This window comes from Arvicola amphibius, chromosome 10, assembly GCF_903992535.2.
Source record: "Arvicola amphibius chromosome 10, mArvAmp1.2, whole genome shotgun sequence".
Taxonomy (NCBI): domain Eukaryota; kingdom Metazoa; phylum Chordata; class Mammalia; order Rodentia; family Cricetidae; genus Arvicola; species Arvicola amphibius.
In genome coordinates, this window is record NC_052056.1 from 61,572,711 (window position 1) to 61,592,758 (window position 20,048).

A 20,048-nucleotide genomic window follows, 5' to 3' on the forward strand; every position below is an offset into this window, starting at 1 on the left:
GGGAACCAGTTTCACGAGCTCCTGAGGAATGCTGGCTTTTACCTAACTTTCAGAAATTTTCCTATAGTCCCAGTTAAGGTCATTTCTGGATATTTGGACTGACTTTTGGAGTTTGGAGAACTGAAGTTTCCTTTGGACACGTTCATTTTGTGTTGATCAACTATTCCTGGGCAGGAAGTCTACCCTGAAGTGTGTTTACTATTCCCAGCGAGTCTCACTAGAGGAAAGTAATTTTCCTTTGCCAGAGGGTATCAGTTGCAGATAGCTTCTTGGTTAGGGGTAGGAGCCTTTTTCACTTTTACCTTTCAGTGCTGGCCCTTGTCTGGCTTGAACCTCTGCAGGTTTGGGGCATGCTGCCACAATCTCTATGAGTTTATATGTATCTCGGTCCTGTTGTGTCTGGAAGACACTGTTTCCTTGGAGTCATCCATCACCTCTGGCCCGAGAGTCTTTCCACCTCCTCTTCTGAATAGACCCCCAGCCCTGAGGGGAGGAGTTTGATGAAGTCATCCCATTTAGGACTGAGTCTTTAAAAGTCTCACTCTGCACACTGTCCAACTGTGGGTCTCTGTGTTAGTCCCCATCGACTACAAGAAGAAACTTCTCAGATGGTGGCTGATATATGGGTGATGTGGGATTCCCCTCTGTATGCTGTGAATACCATTGGTTAATAAACTGGCTTGGCCTGATAGTATAGAACAGAGCGAGGCAGGGAAGACTAAACTGAATGCTGGGAGAAAGAAGGGTGCAGTCAGGGAGAAGCCATGGAGCTGCTGCCAGAGACAGACATGCCAAAACTTTGCCGGTAAGCCACTGCCACATGGCAATACACAGATTAATGGAGATGGGTTAAATTAATATGTAAGAGTTAGCCAATAAGAAGCTAGAGCTAGCCGGGTGGTGGTGGCGCACACCTTTAATCCCAGCACTTGGGAGGCAGAGGCAGGCGGATCTCTGAGTTCGAGGCCAGACTGGTCTACAAGAGCTAGCTCCAGGACAGGCTCTAGAAACTACAGGGAAACCCTGTCTCGAAAAACAAAAACAAAAACAAAAAAACAAAAAACAAAAAAACAAAACATCCAAATAAAATAAAATAAGACAAATTTTAAATTAAAAATTACATTTATTTATTTGTATATAGGAATAGGAGTTGTGCATGTGCCATGGTGTGTGCACATGCGTTTATGTGTTTGTGTGTGTTTGTGTGTGTGTCTGTGCGTGTTTGTGTAGAGGTAGGACAATTTACAAGAGTCTGTTCTTTCTTTCCACCATGTGGGTTCTGGAGATTAAGCCTCAGGTCTTCAGGCTTAACAGCAAGCATCTTTACCCATGAGCCACTTCATGGGTCCCTCCTTTGAAAGGTTTAGGAAAGGCCAGCTTACCCTAGGCCCACACCTCCTCTCTGGAGCCTCATCTTGCCTTAAACAAAGGGTTCTCCTTCCTTCTGATAAAGGATGCTCTTGAGGTGTTTTATAGGTCAAAGGTTCCTTCTTCCCTGCTGCAAGAGGGGCAATGGAATAGTTTCTCTGAGAATTGACACCTGGATGATGTTTGTCAGATCCAAGGTCTCCTCTCTCCCTTCTGGAAAAGGGTCCATTATTATTTAAAAACCAGCCCTCAGCCTGAACCTGGTGGGATGTGACTGCAGCCTTTAGATCTTAAGGACCTTATCCTCCCTTCTCTCCCAAGAGGCACTGCCTGCTAAGAAAATGCCCAGTATACTCTCAGTACTCTTCACTGGCTTAATTAGCATGGTGATCTGCAACTTTCTCTCACGGAATATTTATTTCCCTTTCTCCCTTCCCCTCCCTCCACTCCTTCTGTCCTTTTCTGGTACTGGAGACTGATCCCAGAATTCTGCTTATGTTGTAACAGTAAGCTACATCCTTGGCCCTATTATTTTGAGACAGGGTCTCTCTAATTTGCCCAGAACTGCCCATCCTCCTGCCTCATCTTCCTGAGTCTTTTTTGTTTGAGACAGGATCTCAATATGTAGCCCAGGCTGGTCTAGAAGTGATGATCCTCCTGACTCCAGCTTGGAGACCACAGGTGTGCACCACCATGCCCAGCCTCTTGCTCATCTCTTGCTCGTCTTCTAAGGATGTCAATCCTACTGGATCAGGACCTCACGTTTATGACCACATGTGTCCTTGATTACATGTAAGGAAGGCCCTGTCTCTAACACAGTCACATTGGTGCTAAGGGTTCCTGTCTATTCTTTGGAGAAATGCAGTTACATCTATTACAATAGTAAACCTGATTTTAGAATATGGGGGGGGTCAGCTAGCTGTGTGTCTGAGATTGGAGAGCCCCCTTTGGGAGTCTCGGCTTCTCTGTCCTAACATGTGGCCAACTTTCATGGGGTTGTCAAGAGGCTGAAATGAAATTATCTTACGGGTTAAAAATCCCTCCCTATACACCAGCAATGACTTCATTGCTCTTTCTATTACAGTGTCATCTTCAAAGTATGCAGCGTGACTTCCATTTTATCCTACCATTCCCCCTATGCGCAAGAAAGTGCTGGCAGCTTGCAGGAGGGCCTAACGGGGATTCCCACCCTGTTCTTGCAGAAAGGGTTGGAGGAAGCTTGCAGTGAGAACACCAGTTCAGGAGAGGACATCTCTTACCTATCTCTTCTCACAGAAGCTGCAGAACAGGCCGAGGATGCTATTGACGAGATGGATGGCCACCAGGAGAAGCTGGAAGAGGCTGATACACACGAGGGTGGAGAAGAAGGCCACGTGCCAAACCACAGCCCTAGAGGGCTCCAGGCAGACGGAGGTCCAGAGTGAGTGGTCATACAAATAATTCCTAGCCCCGAGAATAAACAAAAACAGCCAATCAAGGAACTCCAATAGAAAAGCACAGGGTTGGGGGTCCCCCAGTCCAGGTCGCAGGACTGCCCTTGTGAGGGCGCCCATTACCTGTTGGGAAGATCTTTGAAGGGATAGCCAAATTTCCAAGCTTGTGTCTGATTGAAGGACGAGGTGTCAAACATACAAAAGGGACCGTCTTTCAAGGCTACTCCGGAAGTGACGAAGCAAACCAAGGCCCCCAGCAGAGCCAGGCTGCTTGACAACAGAGCGATGAGCATCTGTAGAGGAGGCAGGAGACAAGGCTTACATGGAACTGTGGTCATGGGACTGGTGAGGTGATACGGCCAAGTCTAGCTTCTCTGGTGGCAGGCATTCTCCCACCCTATCAAGGCGGTGTGTGTGTGTGTGTGTGTGTGTGTGTGTGTGTGACAGATTCATTTAGAACGTGTCCAAGGTGTCTGTCCCTGGGAAAAGCCCAGAAGAAACTGACAGACGGACACATGGATCTCCATCTCCTCCCTACACAGGGTCTTTGGCCCCTCCAGTAGGTTGAGACCCCCTTGCTAGTCTACTGCAGTCTCTGGACTAGCAAAGTGGTTTTCGCATGCCCACTTTTCTCCTCTACTGACAAACTATCGGTTTTAAAGCCACCAAAGTCCCACTCTTGATCTCTCTTTTTCAAATCAAGCAAAAAAAAAAAAAAAAAAAAAAAAGGCAAAAAGAAAGCAGAGGAGGAGTTGGCTCAGTTGTTAGAATTTGCAAATCCCGTTAGTTTATCCAAAGCCCAAGGCTATGGTTCTCCTAACACAACCACCTGAGAATGCACAGTTGAATGTGGACTCTCTCCCACCCAACCCAGACATCCTGGGTCAGAAACCCCAGGTGAGACAGAGCAATTTGTGTTTTAACAAATGCTTTAGAAAATCTGATGCTCACCCAAGAGTCACTCGCTTAGCCAGGCAGTGGTGGCACATGCCTTTAATCCCAGCACTTGGAAAGCAGAGGCAGGCAGACCTTTGAGTTCAAGGTCAGTCTGGTCTGCCGGGTGAGTTCAAGGACAGCCAGAGCTGTATAGAGAAACCCTGTGGGGGGGGGGGGAGCCACTCGCTCAGGCCAAAGAGAAAGGAGAATAGTAAACGAAACGCCTGTGTGTTTGTAGTTAATGTTTTAGCGTGGAACGCAGTTGGAGGGCTTCCCACTCGCGAGTGGCTGTGGGAACCAGAGCGGGTCTCGCGTGGAGTGACAGTAACGGGCACCCATTCATGTCTGAGATGGAGTAAGCACTAAATACATACGTGCTGGGTACTTCTGTCAGCTGGACACAAACTACAACAACCCGGGGGGAGGGACCGCCAACTGAGGGTTTGCCTCCATCAGTTTGGCCTTTAGGCATGTCTGTATGGAATTTTCCTGATTGATGACCGAGGCCGTGGGGCCCAGCCCACTGTGGGTGGCGCCACCCTGGGCAGGTGGTCCCGAGAGGTATTAGAAAGGTAGCTGACCATTAGCCTGGAAACAAGCCAATAAGCAGCACCCTCTACAGCCTCTCCTTTAGGTCCTGCGTCCAGGTGCCTGCTTTGAGTTTCTGCCCTGATCTCCCCCAGTGGTGGATTGTGACCTGGAAGGTGTGAGAGGAAATAAACCTTTCCCTCCTAAGTTGTTTTGTTCATGGTGTTTACCACAGAACCAGAAAGCAAACTACAACAATATATATGCATATGTCTGTATGACATGCATAAATGTGTATACACACATACATGGAATCCAGGCTGATCACAACTATGTGGTCCAGGATGACCTTGAACTCGTGATCCTCCTGTCTCCATCTTCCAAAAGTTGGTGTTAAAAGGAGTGAACCACCATAGCCAGCTTGGGGTATTTGAAAGTCTACACCAAGGTAGCGGTAATTAATAACGTGCAAACTTATCCTGGGCTTGTCATTATCTGTAGAGTAGAAGAATTAGATTATAAATTGGTGGGTGGATTATTTCTTTTTTTAATTTTTATTTTTTTAAAAAAACTTTTTAAAAAAGATTTATTTATTTATTAGGTATACAGTATTCTCAGTATCCTGTCTACATGTATGCCTGCAGGCCAGAAGAGGGCACCAGGTCTCATTACAGATGGCTGTGAGCCACCATGCGGTTGCTGGGAATTGAACTCAGGACCTTTGGAAGAGCAGGCAATGCTCTTAACCGCTGAGCCATCTCTCCAGCCCTGGATTATTTCTAATGGTAAGAAAAAAGTCTCTGTGTGTGCGGGCACACGTGTGAACAGGTGTCTGAGTGTATGTGGAGGGGTGTGGAGGGGTACATGTATGTGGTTTGTTTGGGTTCCTCGGCTGGTTGTTTTAGTGCTGAGAATTCACTCCAGTACCTCATGCATACCAGGCAAATGCTCCATCCCTGAGCTACATCCCAGGCCTCTAAGAAAATGTTCAACCAGCCGAGCACCAGCAGAGCACTTCACACCTAGATTGCCAGAACTGGGGAGATTAGGCGGGAGGATGACAAGTTCAAAGACAGCTCCAAGTTACACAGCGAAAACCTGTCTCAAGAAAGCCCAGACAGGGGTTAGAGAAAGATGTCTCGTGGCGGAGAGCACTGCCTGTTCTTCAGAGGGCCTGGGTTTTGTTCACAACACCCGCCTGACTGCTCACGACCCAGTGTAACTCCCGTTCCAGGGGGTCTGACACCCTCTTCTGGCCTCCACAGACACCAGGCACACATGTGGCACACAAACATACAAGCAGTCAAATAATACAAATAAAAATAAAAGAAAACCCAAATAACTAAATAAATACATAAAAAATAGCTAGGAAAGTTTCTATCAATGATATGTTTATAGTATACTTAAATTCTATTCATATTATTTTAGTATGAGAGAATAAACAGCTTATCACATTTGTGTAGATATCTGTGGTTCATTAGCCACTTCCTTCTTTACCTTGACCACCTCTTTTTTTTTTTTTGGTTTTTCAAGAGAAGGTTTCTCTGTGTAGATTTGGAGCCTGTCCTGGAACTCGCTCTGTAGACCAGGCTGGCCTCAAACTCAGAGATCTTCTGCTTGAGTGCTGGGATTAAAGGTGTGTGCCCCCACCTCGTAGTGACCACCTCCCTTTCTTACAGATGAGTCTGGAAAAAATAAGCCACTTGCCAAGTGGTTGGAGTTGTTAAAGGACATAGCTAGGCGCTGACTTCAAGCCTGAAAACTAAAACTGAGCCCTCTTCCTCCAGAGCAGAGAAGGAGAGAGCGGGGTTAAAGGGTGGGGCTTGGTGCTTACATGCCGACAGGGCGCACTATCGCCGAAGTAGCCCGGCAGGGAGATGAGAGTTGCTGCCACGAGTACCTGGAACGCAGAGGAGTGTGTTAGGAGGAGACGACGTGGGCCTGGGGAGATGGCTCAGTGGTGAAGAGCACTGGCTGCTCTGTCGGACAGCTCAGGTTTGATTCCCAACGCACACGGAAGCTCACAACCTGTTACTCCAGTTCTAGGGAATGGAACAGCCCCTTCTGGCCTCTGACGGTTCCGGCACCCACAGGGTTCAAAACACCCATACACATAAAAATAAATGAATCTGGTGGTGGTGGCGCACGCCTTTAATCCCAGCACTCGGGAGGCTGAGGCAGGCGGATCTCTGTGAGTTTGAGACCAGCCTGGTCTACAAGAGCTAGCTCCAGGACAGGCTCTAAAGCTGCAGAGAAACCCTGTCTCGAAAAACCAAAAAAAAAAAAAAAAAAAAAGAAAAAAAAAAGAATCTGAAAGAAGAGACCAGGGGATTTGCGTTTCTAGCTGCTGCACACAGCTGTTGAAATGAACTTAGGGCCCAGGTTGAACTTAGCCTGTTTTGACCCTGTTGGTACTAACATCCATCTAGCCTTCCTTCCTGGTTCCGGGCTAAAATCCAGCAACCCATGATAAGTCCCTCTATTCCTTGGACTGTTGATGAACCCAATACCAATTTGTTGGAACACCCTGACCACCACCACCTCCCAGTTCCATCCCTGAAAGAGATGGGAATTCCCAAAGAATTCCCACTCATGAAACCCTGGACACGTACCATGAAACCTCCTCCCCAGAGCCCAGCGCCCAGCATGGCATGCTTGCCAATGAGGCCCCTCGTCAGGTAGGTGGTATCCCAGTTAGGAAAGAGGAGTGCGATGTTGGCCCCAGCGGCAAACAGAGATGCAGTTCCGAGGCTCAGCCCAAGGAAGCGGGAGCAGGTCCGTGAGCAGGCCACCACACGGGGAAAGGACAACATCCTAGAACGATGGGAGAGGGTCACAACAGAGCCAAGGTGGGAGTACCCAACAGGAGACGGATGGAGACAGCTTCTGAGAACAGGTCATGTTAAGGACAGCTGAGGCACTTTTCAAACACACTGCCTTGCTAAGTCTTCCATAATAATTGGAGCTGCAGCCTCCATTTTCTGCCAAGCTTCAACCACACATATTTCCACAGTCCATTTTGTCTGTGCCCTATTTTTTAAATATTTATTTATTTTATTTATTTATTTATTATGTATACAATATTCTCTCTGTATGTCTGCATGCCAGAAGGGGGCACCAGGTATCATTACAGATGGTTGTGAGCCATCATGTGGTTGCTGGGAATTGAACTCATGACCTTTGGAAGAGCAGGCAATGCTCTTAACCACTGAGCCATCTCTCCAGCCCTTGTCTGTGCCCTATTATTGCCAGAGATTATTTCTCATTTTTCTTTTAAAATTTTTACATTTTCTTCAGTGTGTGTGTGTGCTCGCACATGCGTGTGCATATGTATGTGTGTGTGTGTAGGGCATTTGTGTGACACATCACATATGTGTAAGTTGGAGAAAAATATAACAATTTTCTTTCTTTTATGATTTACATATTTTATGTATTTGGATGTTTTGTCTGTATGTACATCTGTCTGCACACCAGAAGAGGCCGTCCGATCCTCTAAGACTACAGTTATAGATGGTTTGGAGCAACTATGTGGGGTGCTGGGACTTGAACCTCTGAAAGAATAGCCAATGCTCTTAACCACTGAGCCATCCTTCTAGCCCAAAGGATAGCTTTTTGTTTTTTGTTTTTTGTTTTTCAAGACAAGATTTCTCTGTGTAGCTCTGACTATCCTGGAACACCCTGTAGACCAGACTAACTGCATAATCACAGAGATCCACTTGCCTCTGCCTCCCTAGTGCTGGGATTAAAGGTTTGTGCCACTACCGCCCAGCCCAGAGGACAACTTTCAAGAGTCTGTTCTCTCCTTCCATCATGTGGGTCCCAGGGATTGAACTCAACTTGTAAGGCTTGTTGGCAAGCACCTTTACCTACTTACAGGGTTATCTCAATAGACCATTTCTATTCAATAAAGCTTTTAAAGGGACCATCAAGATGCCCATTCTCCGTGCTTAAAGTCAGTGGTATTCTTTTGATAATTTTTTTTTGAGTTGGGGGGTCTCACTGTGTACCCTTGGCTGTTCTGGAACTCAGTATATAGACCAAATTCTCAAACTCTGAGAGATATATCTGCCTCTACTTCCCAAGTGAAAGGCATGTGTCCCCACACCTGAGTCAGTGGTGTTCTTACCGCTTGCTTGTCCAGTGTAATAAGGAAAAAAAGCCATAAACAGGAAGTAACATTATTCAAAGATAATCTGGCTATATATGTAAAGAATCCTAAGCAATCTATTGAGAATTACTTGAACTAATTTTAGGTTAATAATAGGTGAGTTTAGCAAGGACATAGAATAAAATATTTATACTGTATTCCATCCCTTTACAGAGGCAATGACAAGTTGAAAATTTTAATTTAAAAAGTATTTGTAATAGCACAAAGCAGAAACACCTATGGTTGTGTTTAGTAGTGTGTGCAGAATGTGTTTGATGACAATTATAGAGTATTGTGAAGAAAAGGAGGACCTCAATGACCCAAGTCAGTGTGACTCTGCATCCCTGTAGTTCAGCTCTGTGGGAAGGTCAGGCAGGAGGAGGAAGGCCACAGGAGCCCAGGAGTTTAATGCTAGCGTGGGGGAGACACAGGGAGAGACTGACTGACTCACTGACTGACTGACTCACTGATTATACAACCCGTCGTTGTTAGAGGTTTGCTTCATTTTATTTGAGACAGGGTCTCATGAGGTGGCCCTGGCTGACCTGGACCTTACTGTGTAGACCAAGCTAGCTTCAAACTCACAGAGATCAGTCTGCCTCTGCCCTTGGGAATGCACCACCAATGACGCCCCAGCCTGTTAGCATTTACAAATGTATCTAAGTGTGTGTGAGGATGAGGAGCAACTGGAATGGTCCCACATTGCAGGTAAGAACGTAACCACTGAACCATTCTGGGAAACAACCCTCGTGTGCCTAAACATTCTCTCTCTTTTTTTTTTTTTTTTCTTTTTTGGTTTTTCGAGACAGGGTTTCTCTGTGGCTTTGGAGCCTGTCCTGGAACTAGCTCTTGTAGACCAGGCTGGTCTCGAACTCACAGAGATCTGCCTGCCTCTGCCTCCCGAGTGCTGGGATTAAAGGTGTGCGCCACCACCGCCCGGCCCTTAAACATTCTCTTATCGAATCAACCAGCAATTCCTCTGCTGAAATGGCAGTGAAAATGCTTCCCACACAAACCCTGATGTCTGAATGTCCACAGCAGATTTACTCATAACAGCTAAAATTAGACAGGGGTCAAGAACCCAAATGTCTGTCAGCCAAATACTTGGTTATATGCATATAGGGAAATATTCAGCAATAAAGAGAAAGTCCTGATCCATGCTACAGGTGGCTCACACCTGTAATCACAGTAATTTAGGAGACTGAACCAAAAAGAATGTAAGAGTGAGGGCTGCCTAGGCTACATAGAGAGTTTCAGGACAGTCAGAACTACAAAGGGAGACCCTGTCTCAGCAGCAGCAACTAAACAAAGAGGAAAAAAAAGAACCTTAAACCAAAGACTGTGAGTGAGCCTGATTTCTACTAGTGTAAACTACAGCTTAAGGTAGGAGATGGTTTCCAGGGACGCACCGAAGAGGCAGGCTCTCTCCTCAGCGGGGCCCCACAACCCTTGGTGGCTGTGATCTCCCTTTTCCCCCACGCACCTACCTCCCTGCTGCAGTTCTGTTCTGTGTGGTGAGCGGTCTTTACCAAACCCTTTCACACTGAAGGGAATGGCTTGTTCCAAGGGAAAGGCTGTCTGGAAAAGAGGGGCGTGTTAGGGGAGCTGTGGTGGCTGTGAAGAGCAGCTGTTATCCAGGGATACTAGTGAGATTTATGTTAGGGTTAAGCCCCACTAAACCTCTCAGGATTCAGAAGGATCACTATAGCAGGTGAAAACCTAACTAATAAGGTCTGATTAAACAAAATAAATTAGCTCACCTAAGTCTTTTTTATCACATCCCATTTATTCTTTCTCTGTTCTCTCTAATGTTCTTTTGATGTTCCCCTTTCGATGTTCCTCCTCAGAGTTTCTCTTCCAATGTTCCTCCCATCCCATAAGGTTTCCAGTTTATATACCCACACAGACAGAGTTAACAACTTTTTGGTAAATATCAATGATACTATGCATGCACCATTTCTTATGGCTAACAGGATGGATAAGAGACTGGCTGGCTGTGAAGCTCCCCTTCAGATTCCGGGAGGATTAGGATGGAGTTTCCCCCCCCCCCCCCAACCCCCGACTAAGCATCAGGATGCTATATCCACTGGTACCTAGGTGAGAAGGAATTTCTTTCTCTGGGGCTGGTTTAGCAACCCAAGCTTTTTTCCTGCGTATTTTAGGGTAAAGGTACAAACAGTTAAATTTCCTGGACTAAGACCTTGTGTCAAATAAAAGGTGAAGGTAAGTGCAGAATATTAATAGCTTAGGATAGAGCAAAGGCCAGTAGGTTACACCTTCCTGAGTCTGCTGCGAGAGAATTCAGGGCCACCCAGACCTGTTTATCAGTAAGAGCAGACATACTGTCTCTCCTGCTCAGGGCTCCTTTCTTGTCAATGAGTCCTGTCAATAAGGATAATTGTGGGGGTCTAGCTTTATGTAGAGTTGACTATGAGAACAAAGATTTGACTGAGTGAATGCTTTCACACCAGTGGTGTGGAACAGTTGTATATTCTGTCAATTATATTTTAAATAAAAGCTGATTGGCTGGTAGCCAGACAGGAAGTAGAGGTGAGGCAATGAGAACAGGAGTATTCTGGGAAGAAGGAAGCTCTTATCCCGGTCCTGCCCAGACCACAGAAGAGGGAAGACATGACCTGCCCCCCCCCCCGAGAAAGGTACCAAGCCATTTGGCTAACAAAGATAAGAATAATGGATTAATATAAACTACAAGAGCTAATAAGAAGCCTGAGCTAATGGGCCAATCAGTTTATATCTAATGTAGACTTCTGTGTGATTCTTTGGGGCTAAACAGCTGTGGGAACTGGGCCTGCCCCAACAAGAAACCCCAACAAGCCGGCCTTCATGCTACACACCAGGCCCCATGGTGAGGTCATCCAGTTGCCCATGCAGCAGGCAATTGTCTCATCGATTTATACACTGCTGGGATATTTCGGGATGAATCCCATTACAGAAGGGAGAAGAGCCATGGCTTCACAAGATTTCTACAGAATTGACAATGACTATTCAAAAGACAGATGTTCCCAAAGCGCTGAAAATCGGGTTCCTTACTACCCCCCTAAGTGCATCTAGTGATCTGTCAGCTGTACTTTTACTGTATAATGGTTGTGGCTCACAGCAGGATACCAGGGACCTGAAGGGAAGGAAGTGGTGAGGAGCTAGGAAAGATAATGGGGGCCTCCTTTTGAAGCCTACCTCCTTGCACCAGATCGGCCTCCTAGTTCCTGTCAGGATGTGACCGGTGTCCAGAGGCAAGGTCCTCTAGAAAACACTCCTTCCTGCCATGGTAGCGCACACCTTTAATCCCAGCACTGGGGGAGGGGAGCCAGAGGCAGGAGGATCTCTCTGAGTTTGAGACCAACCTGGTCTATAAGAGCCTACTTCCAGGGCAGGCTCCAAAGCTACAGAGAAACCCTGTCTTGGAAAAAACAACAACAACAACAACAACAACAACAAACAAAAAGAAAAAGAAAGAAAGAGAAAGAAAACACTCCTTCCCACCATGCTGGGGTTTGCTTTGTTTTTGTTCTTCCCTTGTACTCAGTTCCACATTATCTTGTGATGTGTAGGCAGTCTTCCCTCTTCAGATTATCTTGCTATTTAAGGGCAGTGCTCTGCTTTCGACATTCACCCACTGTCCCTCAGAGGACGGATTTTGTCATGGCCTGTAAGGACTGCTCTGCTACTGAGCACTCAGGAATGCATTTTGAACCTGGCCCTTTAGCACCTGCTCATAATCACCCGTAAGTGAAGTGTATTGAGACCCCCAATGACCAAAACCAAATTTTCCTGTTTCTTCTCAGGAAAGGGTTGAAAATTATCGAGCCTGAGCCAGACATGGTGGTACACACCTATAACCCCAGACTTGGGAAATAGAGGGTCAAGGTTGTCCTCCACAAAGTGAGTTCGAGGTCAGCTGTGGCTACAAGAGACCATGTCTCGAAAACTCTCAAACCCAACAAACAAACAAAGACTCTCAGTTAACACTGAACTTGAATTTCAGATAACCAACAAATGAATAATTCTTGAAGTCAGGCATGATGGTGTGTGCCCATTAACCCAGCTCCTTGTTGTTGGGAGCAAGAGATCTGGAGTTCAAGACTAGCCTTGGCTACATAGTATATTGGAGGCTAGCCTAGACTTAAAAAAAAAAGCAAACAAATTTAGACAAATTAGAGGAAAAACTACAAACCTGAGTGTGGTCTTTTGGGTGAGTGGAATTCAGAGAACCCCTCTATCTGAACACAGTGGGCTCCCAGTATCTTAGTGAGTGCCAAGCCAAATTCAGCACATAAGATGTGAGAGAGTGAAGGAAGACGTGTTATCACACATACAATCCAGGAGAGCAAAAGCGGCCTCTGTATAGCATGCAGAAGCACACATGCTTGCTATGTACGTATGAACGCTCAGTGAAATCGTTCTGAGAAAGCTTAAGTCCTAACCTAAAATAGAAATCTAGACATATTTTGGGGGGTGCACATATGTAGGAGCAATGGACAGAAACGTCTCTGGGCATGCTCAGCTTGCAACGTAAGGGTTTAAGTGAAAACAGAAACAGAGGATGGGGTCCCTGAAGGGGAATTAACCCAAGAGTCTACCCCTGAGGGTGCCAGCCTTGCTTAGTCACTAATAACCCTCGGCTGGCCTCGGATTCTGCAGCATAAGCAGGGGGGGTCCTACTCTATCTAAAGAGAAAGGGGGCTGAGCGGTGGTTTGACTTTCACTTCCTCTCCATGACCTTTCCCTTAGAAATCTCGATATTCTGAGAAATCCTTCCAAATACTTGAGTCAGAAGATAAGCAAAGAAGTGGGCTCGGTTCCATGTGAGTAGAGACAGGCAGGATCAGGTCAAATTTGAGTTTGTTTCTTTTGACAGGGTCTCTTGTAGCCCAGGTTGGCTTAGTCCAGATTGGCTTCCTGCCTCCACCTCCCAAGCGCTGGGGTATCAGGCATGCACGTTCATGCCCCATAGGTCAAATCTCAAAATTAGGCTGTAGAGGAGGCCCGTGTTCAAACCTGAGGTGAAGGCTGGGTGAGCCAATCAAACATCAGCCACCGTTTGGGCACAGGGACCATTGTCTCAGAGCGAGAGTACAAATTCTGTGTCTGTTTCCTCCACCTTTCCCTTCCCATCAACCAAGCCCAGTCTTTGCCTGGTACTGTGCTAGAGCTTAGGGAGACAAACGTGGAAAAACACAGTCCCTTTCCACGAGGACTATAAAGCTAGGCAGAACAGGCAAAAAGCAAGAAGGGCGTGGTCTGTATTGCAAGACTGGTGATCTTAGCTGCTACGCCCTGCCGCCCTGCCGCCCTGCCGTTCTTGGACATCATTTCATCGGACCCTTTCATCTCAACTTACCTGTGTCTGAAGACAAAAGTCAGAATGGGAGAACAAGAAAGTGGAGGGCGCTCTGTTCAAAATGGGCCTTGGCGCCTGCAGTCCCAGCCAGGACTCCCACAGGGCCAGGCTTGCAGGGTCAGGAAGGGTCTGTATATATATATAGAGAGAGGTCACCTGGGCATTCGTGTGTGAGTGGGGGTGTGCCCACAGCTGCCCACAGGCAGCCGCTGAAGGATCATTTTGTCACATAGTAGGCGAGCCCTATGCTCATGACCCACTCTCTGCTCATTTTCATGTGATTCCAAGGAAGGAAACGAGGGGCGTGACCTCATGAGCGCAATGGTTTTAGAGTGTCACTGGACAAACCAGGGAGAACTACCTCAGCTTCCACCACCACCAGTGCCCCTCCCCCACGCCCGCTGCACCATCCTGCTGTATCATCCTTGCTTGTAGAATCCGGACTCCGTGGGAGCAGCAATGAGCACAACCTACCCTTTTCCCTTCTCACCCCATTTACTCGGCCTCACAGGGCTGTTCTTCCTTTCCTGTTCAAGCACCAAGCACCACCCTTAGTATCACAGTCACGACAAACGTGGTCTGCTGTACTGCTAGGGCAGCGGCAGACCTGTCCTAGATAAGGTCCTAGTCAAGCCCCCTCCCCCACCAGACGTGGACGCTCCCCGTGATCCTAAGAGAGAAGTGGAAACAGGAGCCCTGTCTCTAAAGCAAAGAGTTTAAAATAACTTCGTGCCATATTAACGGCAAAGATGACAACTAATATCCAAGAATTATTGTGTCTTTTATTTTTTTCTAGAAACTATCCAAGTAAAATATTTCCCCTTAATTTTCTTTCTCATACTTAGCAGAGATAATTACAGGAGGCAGAATGCATTGTATTTGGCTCTTGGTCATAGTGACCAGCTTAAGAATTTTTAGAAAATAGATATAAATTCACAAATTCAGGAAGGGGAGGGACATAGAAATCTCCTTTATAATTATTATTATGTAATGTGTATGGGAGTTTTGTCTGCATGCACATCTGTGTGTGCCCGGTACCTGTTGAAGCTAGAGGACATGGGATCCCCTGACACCCGAGTTATAGATGGTCGTGAGCTACCATGTAGGCACCATGAATCAAACCCAGGCCCTCTGGAAGATTGGCCAGTGCTCTTAACTGTTTGAACCACCTCCCCAGGCCCAACCACAGACATTTTAATCACTCAATGGCCTTGTGCAATGTTTTCTGGGAACTTTAGTTCATGCAACTGGTCCTATAACAGTGGTTCTCAATTGGGGGGTCGCACATGACCCCTTTGGGCTCACACAACCTTTTCACAAAGATTGCATGAAAAAATGCAGATATTTACAATAGCAAAGTTACAGTTATGAGGTAGCAACAGAAAAAATTTTATGGTCGGGGGTCACCACAACGTGAGGTATTAAAGGGTTGTTGCAGCATTAGGAAGGTTCAGAACCACTGTTCAACAGGGTGAAGGCTGTATCTTACTTGATCTGAATACACTGAACCCAGCATGATAGAAGTTCAAGATTCATTTTACTAATGAATGTGCCAAATAAAGTAACACATGGTCTCTGGTCAGACCTTACTTCTGTTGATGAAACAAAATGACTGAGAAAACCCCTATGGGTATGGATCTGAGACTGTGCATCACAGGCAATGCAGTACCTGCGGAGGCCAGAAGAAGGGGGTCAAATCCCTCTGGAACTGGGGTTACAGGTGGTTGTGAGCTGCCTGTTATGGATGTTGGGAACCAAACCCTGGAGAAGAACAGGGAGTGCTCTTGACTGTTGAGTCTTCTCTCCAGCCCTAGTTTAAGTTGTTTATTATTGTATTTATTTATTTAATTAGTTTTGTTTGAGACAGAGTCTCATTGGATAGCTCTGGCTATCCTAGAGCTTACCTTGTAGACTAGGCTGGCCTCAAACTCACATAGATCTGCCTGCTTCTGCTACCTTAGTGCTGGAATATAAGGTGTGCGCCACCACCCTGTGGGGGTCTCTACAAACACCAGGGTCAGCAGAGTAATGATCCATGAGAATCTGGTGTGGTCTCCATCATACAGATAGTGCAGAGAGCATCTGGGCTATTAGCCACCTCCAGTCCTGGTTGTGGGAGCTTGGGGGTGCCCCTAGCCATACAGATAAACAAAGGTCACCTAATCTATTAGCCACCTCCAGTCCTGGTTGTGGGAGCTTGGTATGGTCTGGTTGTACAGATAGCATAGATCACCAGGCTATTAACTACCTCCATTCCCAGGGTTTTGGTTATCTTTCCTGTTGAGGAGACAATTTTGCGTGTCTAACATTCCCGAGTTCCCTAGTTCCAACCTATGAGCACAAGGGTCTTTATGTTCCCATCAACTTCCAACTAAGTCTTTGAAACTGTGTACCAGCTGGGTTTTTCTCTTCGTTGCCCTGGTACTATGTTTTCCTGGTGGTTGTGAAGTCAGGCAACTTCCTGCCTTGGTTTCCTTTGTATTGGGATTAAGGTGGTCTCCATATGCATTATGTAGGTATGTTTATATATGTAAACTTGTACATGACTGTAGACATTTCCATTAAACAGAACCTAAGTTGGGTATGATAGTATGTGCCTGTAGTCTCTGGTACACAGGAGGCTGCGGCGGCAGGACTATCAGCCTGGGCAACACAGTGAAGCGACCACTCCAAAACTAAGTACAGCTTAGTCTCCACTTCATTATAGGGGGCAATAATTTAGAGCTTAAGCTAATTCCCCATCTTCCCAGAAGTTTGAAGTTCAAGAGATACCAGGCTGAGTATAACCATCCTGGCAAGAATGAGAACACCCCCCCCCCCCCCGCCAAGACAGTGTTTCTCTGTGTAGACCAAGCTGGCATCGAACTCACAAAGATCTACCTGCTTTCACCTCCCAAGTGCTTGGGATTAAAGGTGTGTGCCACCACTGCCTGGCTTGTGAGTAGTAACAAAGCATGACCTGTAGATTAAGGGAAAGGGCTATAACTAGTGTTAAGATGTGAAGAGCAGAGTTCAGTGGGGAGCTTGTAATGGCAGCTGGGTCACTGCTCCTTGGGATCAATTTGTGACAACTAAGTGATTAACCTTACGAACAACACAGTAAAGAAACTATATGCTGCAGGCTGTCAAGAGGGCTCAATGGGCAAAGATCTCTGGGGCCCACATGGTGGAAGATAATTGATTCCTGCAAGTTGTCGTCTGACCCCCAAACAAGTGCTGTGACACTTGCACACTCACAAAATAAATGCAACTTTCAAATGTTTATAAACAAACTACATAATACTTGCAACAAACAGGTTTACAAAGGCCAGAATTAGGTCAGTTTCCTCATCCAGCTCAGCTTTGGGAAGCAACAGAGCGCTGGTCACCATCCTTTCACAGATGTGTGAGCCTCAGACTTTGGCTCTTAGAGGCATGGTCTAGACCTCACTTAGCCAGAGCATTTGCACATCAGATTATGAATAGGGCTGGGGTGGGAAGGTTAATGCCATAGAAGGCTTGTCAGGCTGGAAGGCCTGGGAATTAACAAGACAGATGTTCCGTTGTCAGGGTACTGAGGTGGGGTCTGAGACAGGAGAAGGGGAAGTTAAGACAACAGGATTCGAAGGAAGGGAAAGAGGAAAAGACAGGCCCAGCAGGCCAGCTGTTTTCCAGTCTTCTTCAGAGTGACTAATCCTCCTCGGCTGATAGCTGACAGAATAGAGCACATTCCTTTAAGTGGAGGGAGGAAAAAAGGAAGTTTCAAGAGGCTGAAAGAGACGCCACTGGTCACTTGGGTGTTTTCCTTCCTTGATTTAAAATACTGAAAACTTGAGCCCACTCAAGCTCAGCTTCATTCTCAGCACACTGAAACTGCTTTTGGTTTCACTCTAGTGAACACCTCACTGACCGCTTTACTCAACCCTTGCCGCACTAGATGTAGATGGACATCCTCCCTTGGTTCCCTGGCATCTCTCTAGCTGTGCCTCGTGGGCAGTCTCTTCGCAGGGTGATCCTTAGGCTTTGGACCTTCACTTCCCCTCCAGGGAATCTCGTTCACTCTCAGCACTGAGCTCCACCTATACTGGCGTTTCTTGGCTCTAACTCCAGTTCACCTCTCCCTCTAGCTTGACTCTTGGGTCCAGTTTCCCACACTGTCTGTGAAGAGAGGCTAACACATAGGGAAAGTTTGCTCCTGCCAATCATGTCTGATGCATTCAGCAAGGTGCCCTCCTGTCAGAATTCATTTCTTTTTTTTTCATCTCAGATCAAACTGCAAACTCACCATATGCCCAACTGGCTCCCTCAGAACCTCAAATTCTGTTTCCCTTCCCACATTCTTCGCATTTATTCTCCTGCTCTTGATTAGCTACCCTCTTCCTATCTTAGGTACTAAACCTTGAATGGGGGATGGCACTTACCAATGCTTATCATCCCTATCCCTCAATATTCTAGTGAAGACACCCCCCCCCCACCCAGGTCCCTTTTCATACCTTGGCAAAATCTATGACTTCACCCATTCCTTGAGGACAGGGACTATGTCATTTTACAGCCTTCTTACACCGTTTGTTTTTTCTGTCCACTTAAAACTTATTTCTATGTGTATTGGTGTTTTGCCTGCATATATGTCTGAGGATGCCAGATCTCCTGGGACTGCTGTTACAGTTGTGAGCTGCGATGTGGGTGCTGGGAATTGAACCTGGGCCCTCTGGTTAAGAGCACTGGCTGTTTTTAATCACTGAGCCATCTCTCCAGTGCCCTATTGCTTACTTTTTGAGACAAAGTTTCATTCTGTAGCCCAGGATGGCCTTCAACTTACAGCAATCCTTCTGCTACAGCCTTCAAACTTGCAGGAATCACAGATGTTTTAGAATATGGTAGTTTAGTACTTTGGACACTAAGACTCCACCCCCCCCCCAAAAGGAGAAATACAAACTGACCCTTGGTGATAAGGCAAAAACTACAATGTCTATTATACAACATAATCGTATCTCCTGATTTTTTTTTTTTTTTTGCCCATTTAGCAATTATTTTTCCTCCATGTGTTTAAATGGAGTTTTTAGGTTTTTGGTTTGGTTGTTTTTGAGGTAAGAGCTCACGTAGCCCAGGCAGGCCTCCAACTTGTGATGTAGCTAAAGATGACCTAGGACTACTGATGTCTCTGCCTCCAAGTGCTAGGATCACAAGGAAACACCCACCATATCCATCTTAGCTGATTTTCATCATTATTATTGGTCTGAAAAAGTAAACACTTCATTGCCCAAATTGGTTAAATATATAAATGCACTTTCAAGACTTATAGCTAACCCACTGCTTTCAGAACACTTTAACTGAAATGTTCACTATATTAAGGATGGAGAAAAACAAGAGCAAAACCATCTGACGAATACAAACCAACCGTCTTAGTTTTTTATTTGTTGGTTGATTTGTTTAGTGTGGTTGTTTAAGACACAATCTCTCTATGCCCCTCGCTCCCCAGTATTAGAACTAAAGGCGTACACCACCATGCCAGGCTGTTTTTTGAGAGAGTGTTTCAGGTAGCCCTGGCTAACCCTGAACTTGTTATATAGCCCAGGCTGGCCTTGAACACCTGATCCTTCTGCCTCAAAGTACTGAGAAACCACGTTTCTAAAAACACATGAGAATTTAGGGACAAACTTTGGAATCTGAATTACATAAATGAAACTGTCCATTACTTGACAAAAACAGTGACACCAAAAACTAATACTGAAAAGTTTTTGTTTTTATTTCCAAGATCAAATATTACAACAGGACATTTACATGTATTTATAAAAAAAATGCAGCAGTTAAATTTATAGATAAGAGGTTTCCTTGAGTTTGGTCCCTCTCTCAGCACAGTGAGCTGATGTCTTCAAAAGACTTCTTCATTCCATTCCCCTCCCTCCCCCATCCTGCTGCCCCACCCACCCACCCCAACTCAAGTTGCAATATTAATATAAAGCAACTGGGTACAACACATCGAATATTCACAATTTGGTACAGCCCAAACCAGGAAATCATCAACAGAGAAATCCTGACTTCAGAAAGCACTTGCCTATAGCCTATGTGTGTCCATGGATATGTCACAGCCAAGTGTCTAACATGCCCTACGTTCAGAGCAAGTGGAGCCCAGTGCGTCTCAGCCAGGAGTTACAGCTCCTGCCTCCATGTGCCTTTTGATTTCAGGCTTCCCCTAGCACTTTACAATCACATGAGTATCTTGACAAAAACTTCAGTGGACGGTGCAATCTCCCCTTTTCACTGGTCTCAGAGCTTTCATTCCAACTCGGGGAAGCAT

At 46.1% G+C, this 20,048-nt stretch overlaps 1 protein-coding gene across 1 annotated transcript; it reads right to left on the reverse strand.

Annotated features, from left to right (window-relative positions):
* Positions 1–1,193: 1,193 nt before the first annotated feature.
* Positions 1,194–14,021, reverse strand: Tm4sf19 (transmembrane 4 L six family member 19). The gene is made up of 7 exons (XM_038346067.1): positions 13,772–14,021; positions 9,900–9,990; positions 6,878–7,079; positions 6,100–6,165; positions 2,925–3,094; positions 2,628–2,811; positions 1,194–1,498 (listed from the first exon to the last, which is right to left on the reverse strand). Exons 3-6 carry the CDS (start codon positions 7,076–7,078, stop codon positions 2,628–2,630), a joined length of 621 nt encoding a protein of 206 aa, XP_038201995.1. The 5' UTR covers position 7,079; positions 9,900–9,990; positions 13,772–14,021; the 3' UTR covers positions 1,194–1,498.
* Between the last annotated feature and the right edge of the window lie 6,027 nt (positions 14,022–20,048).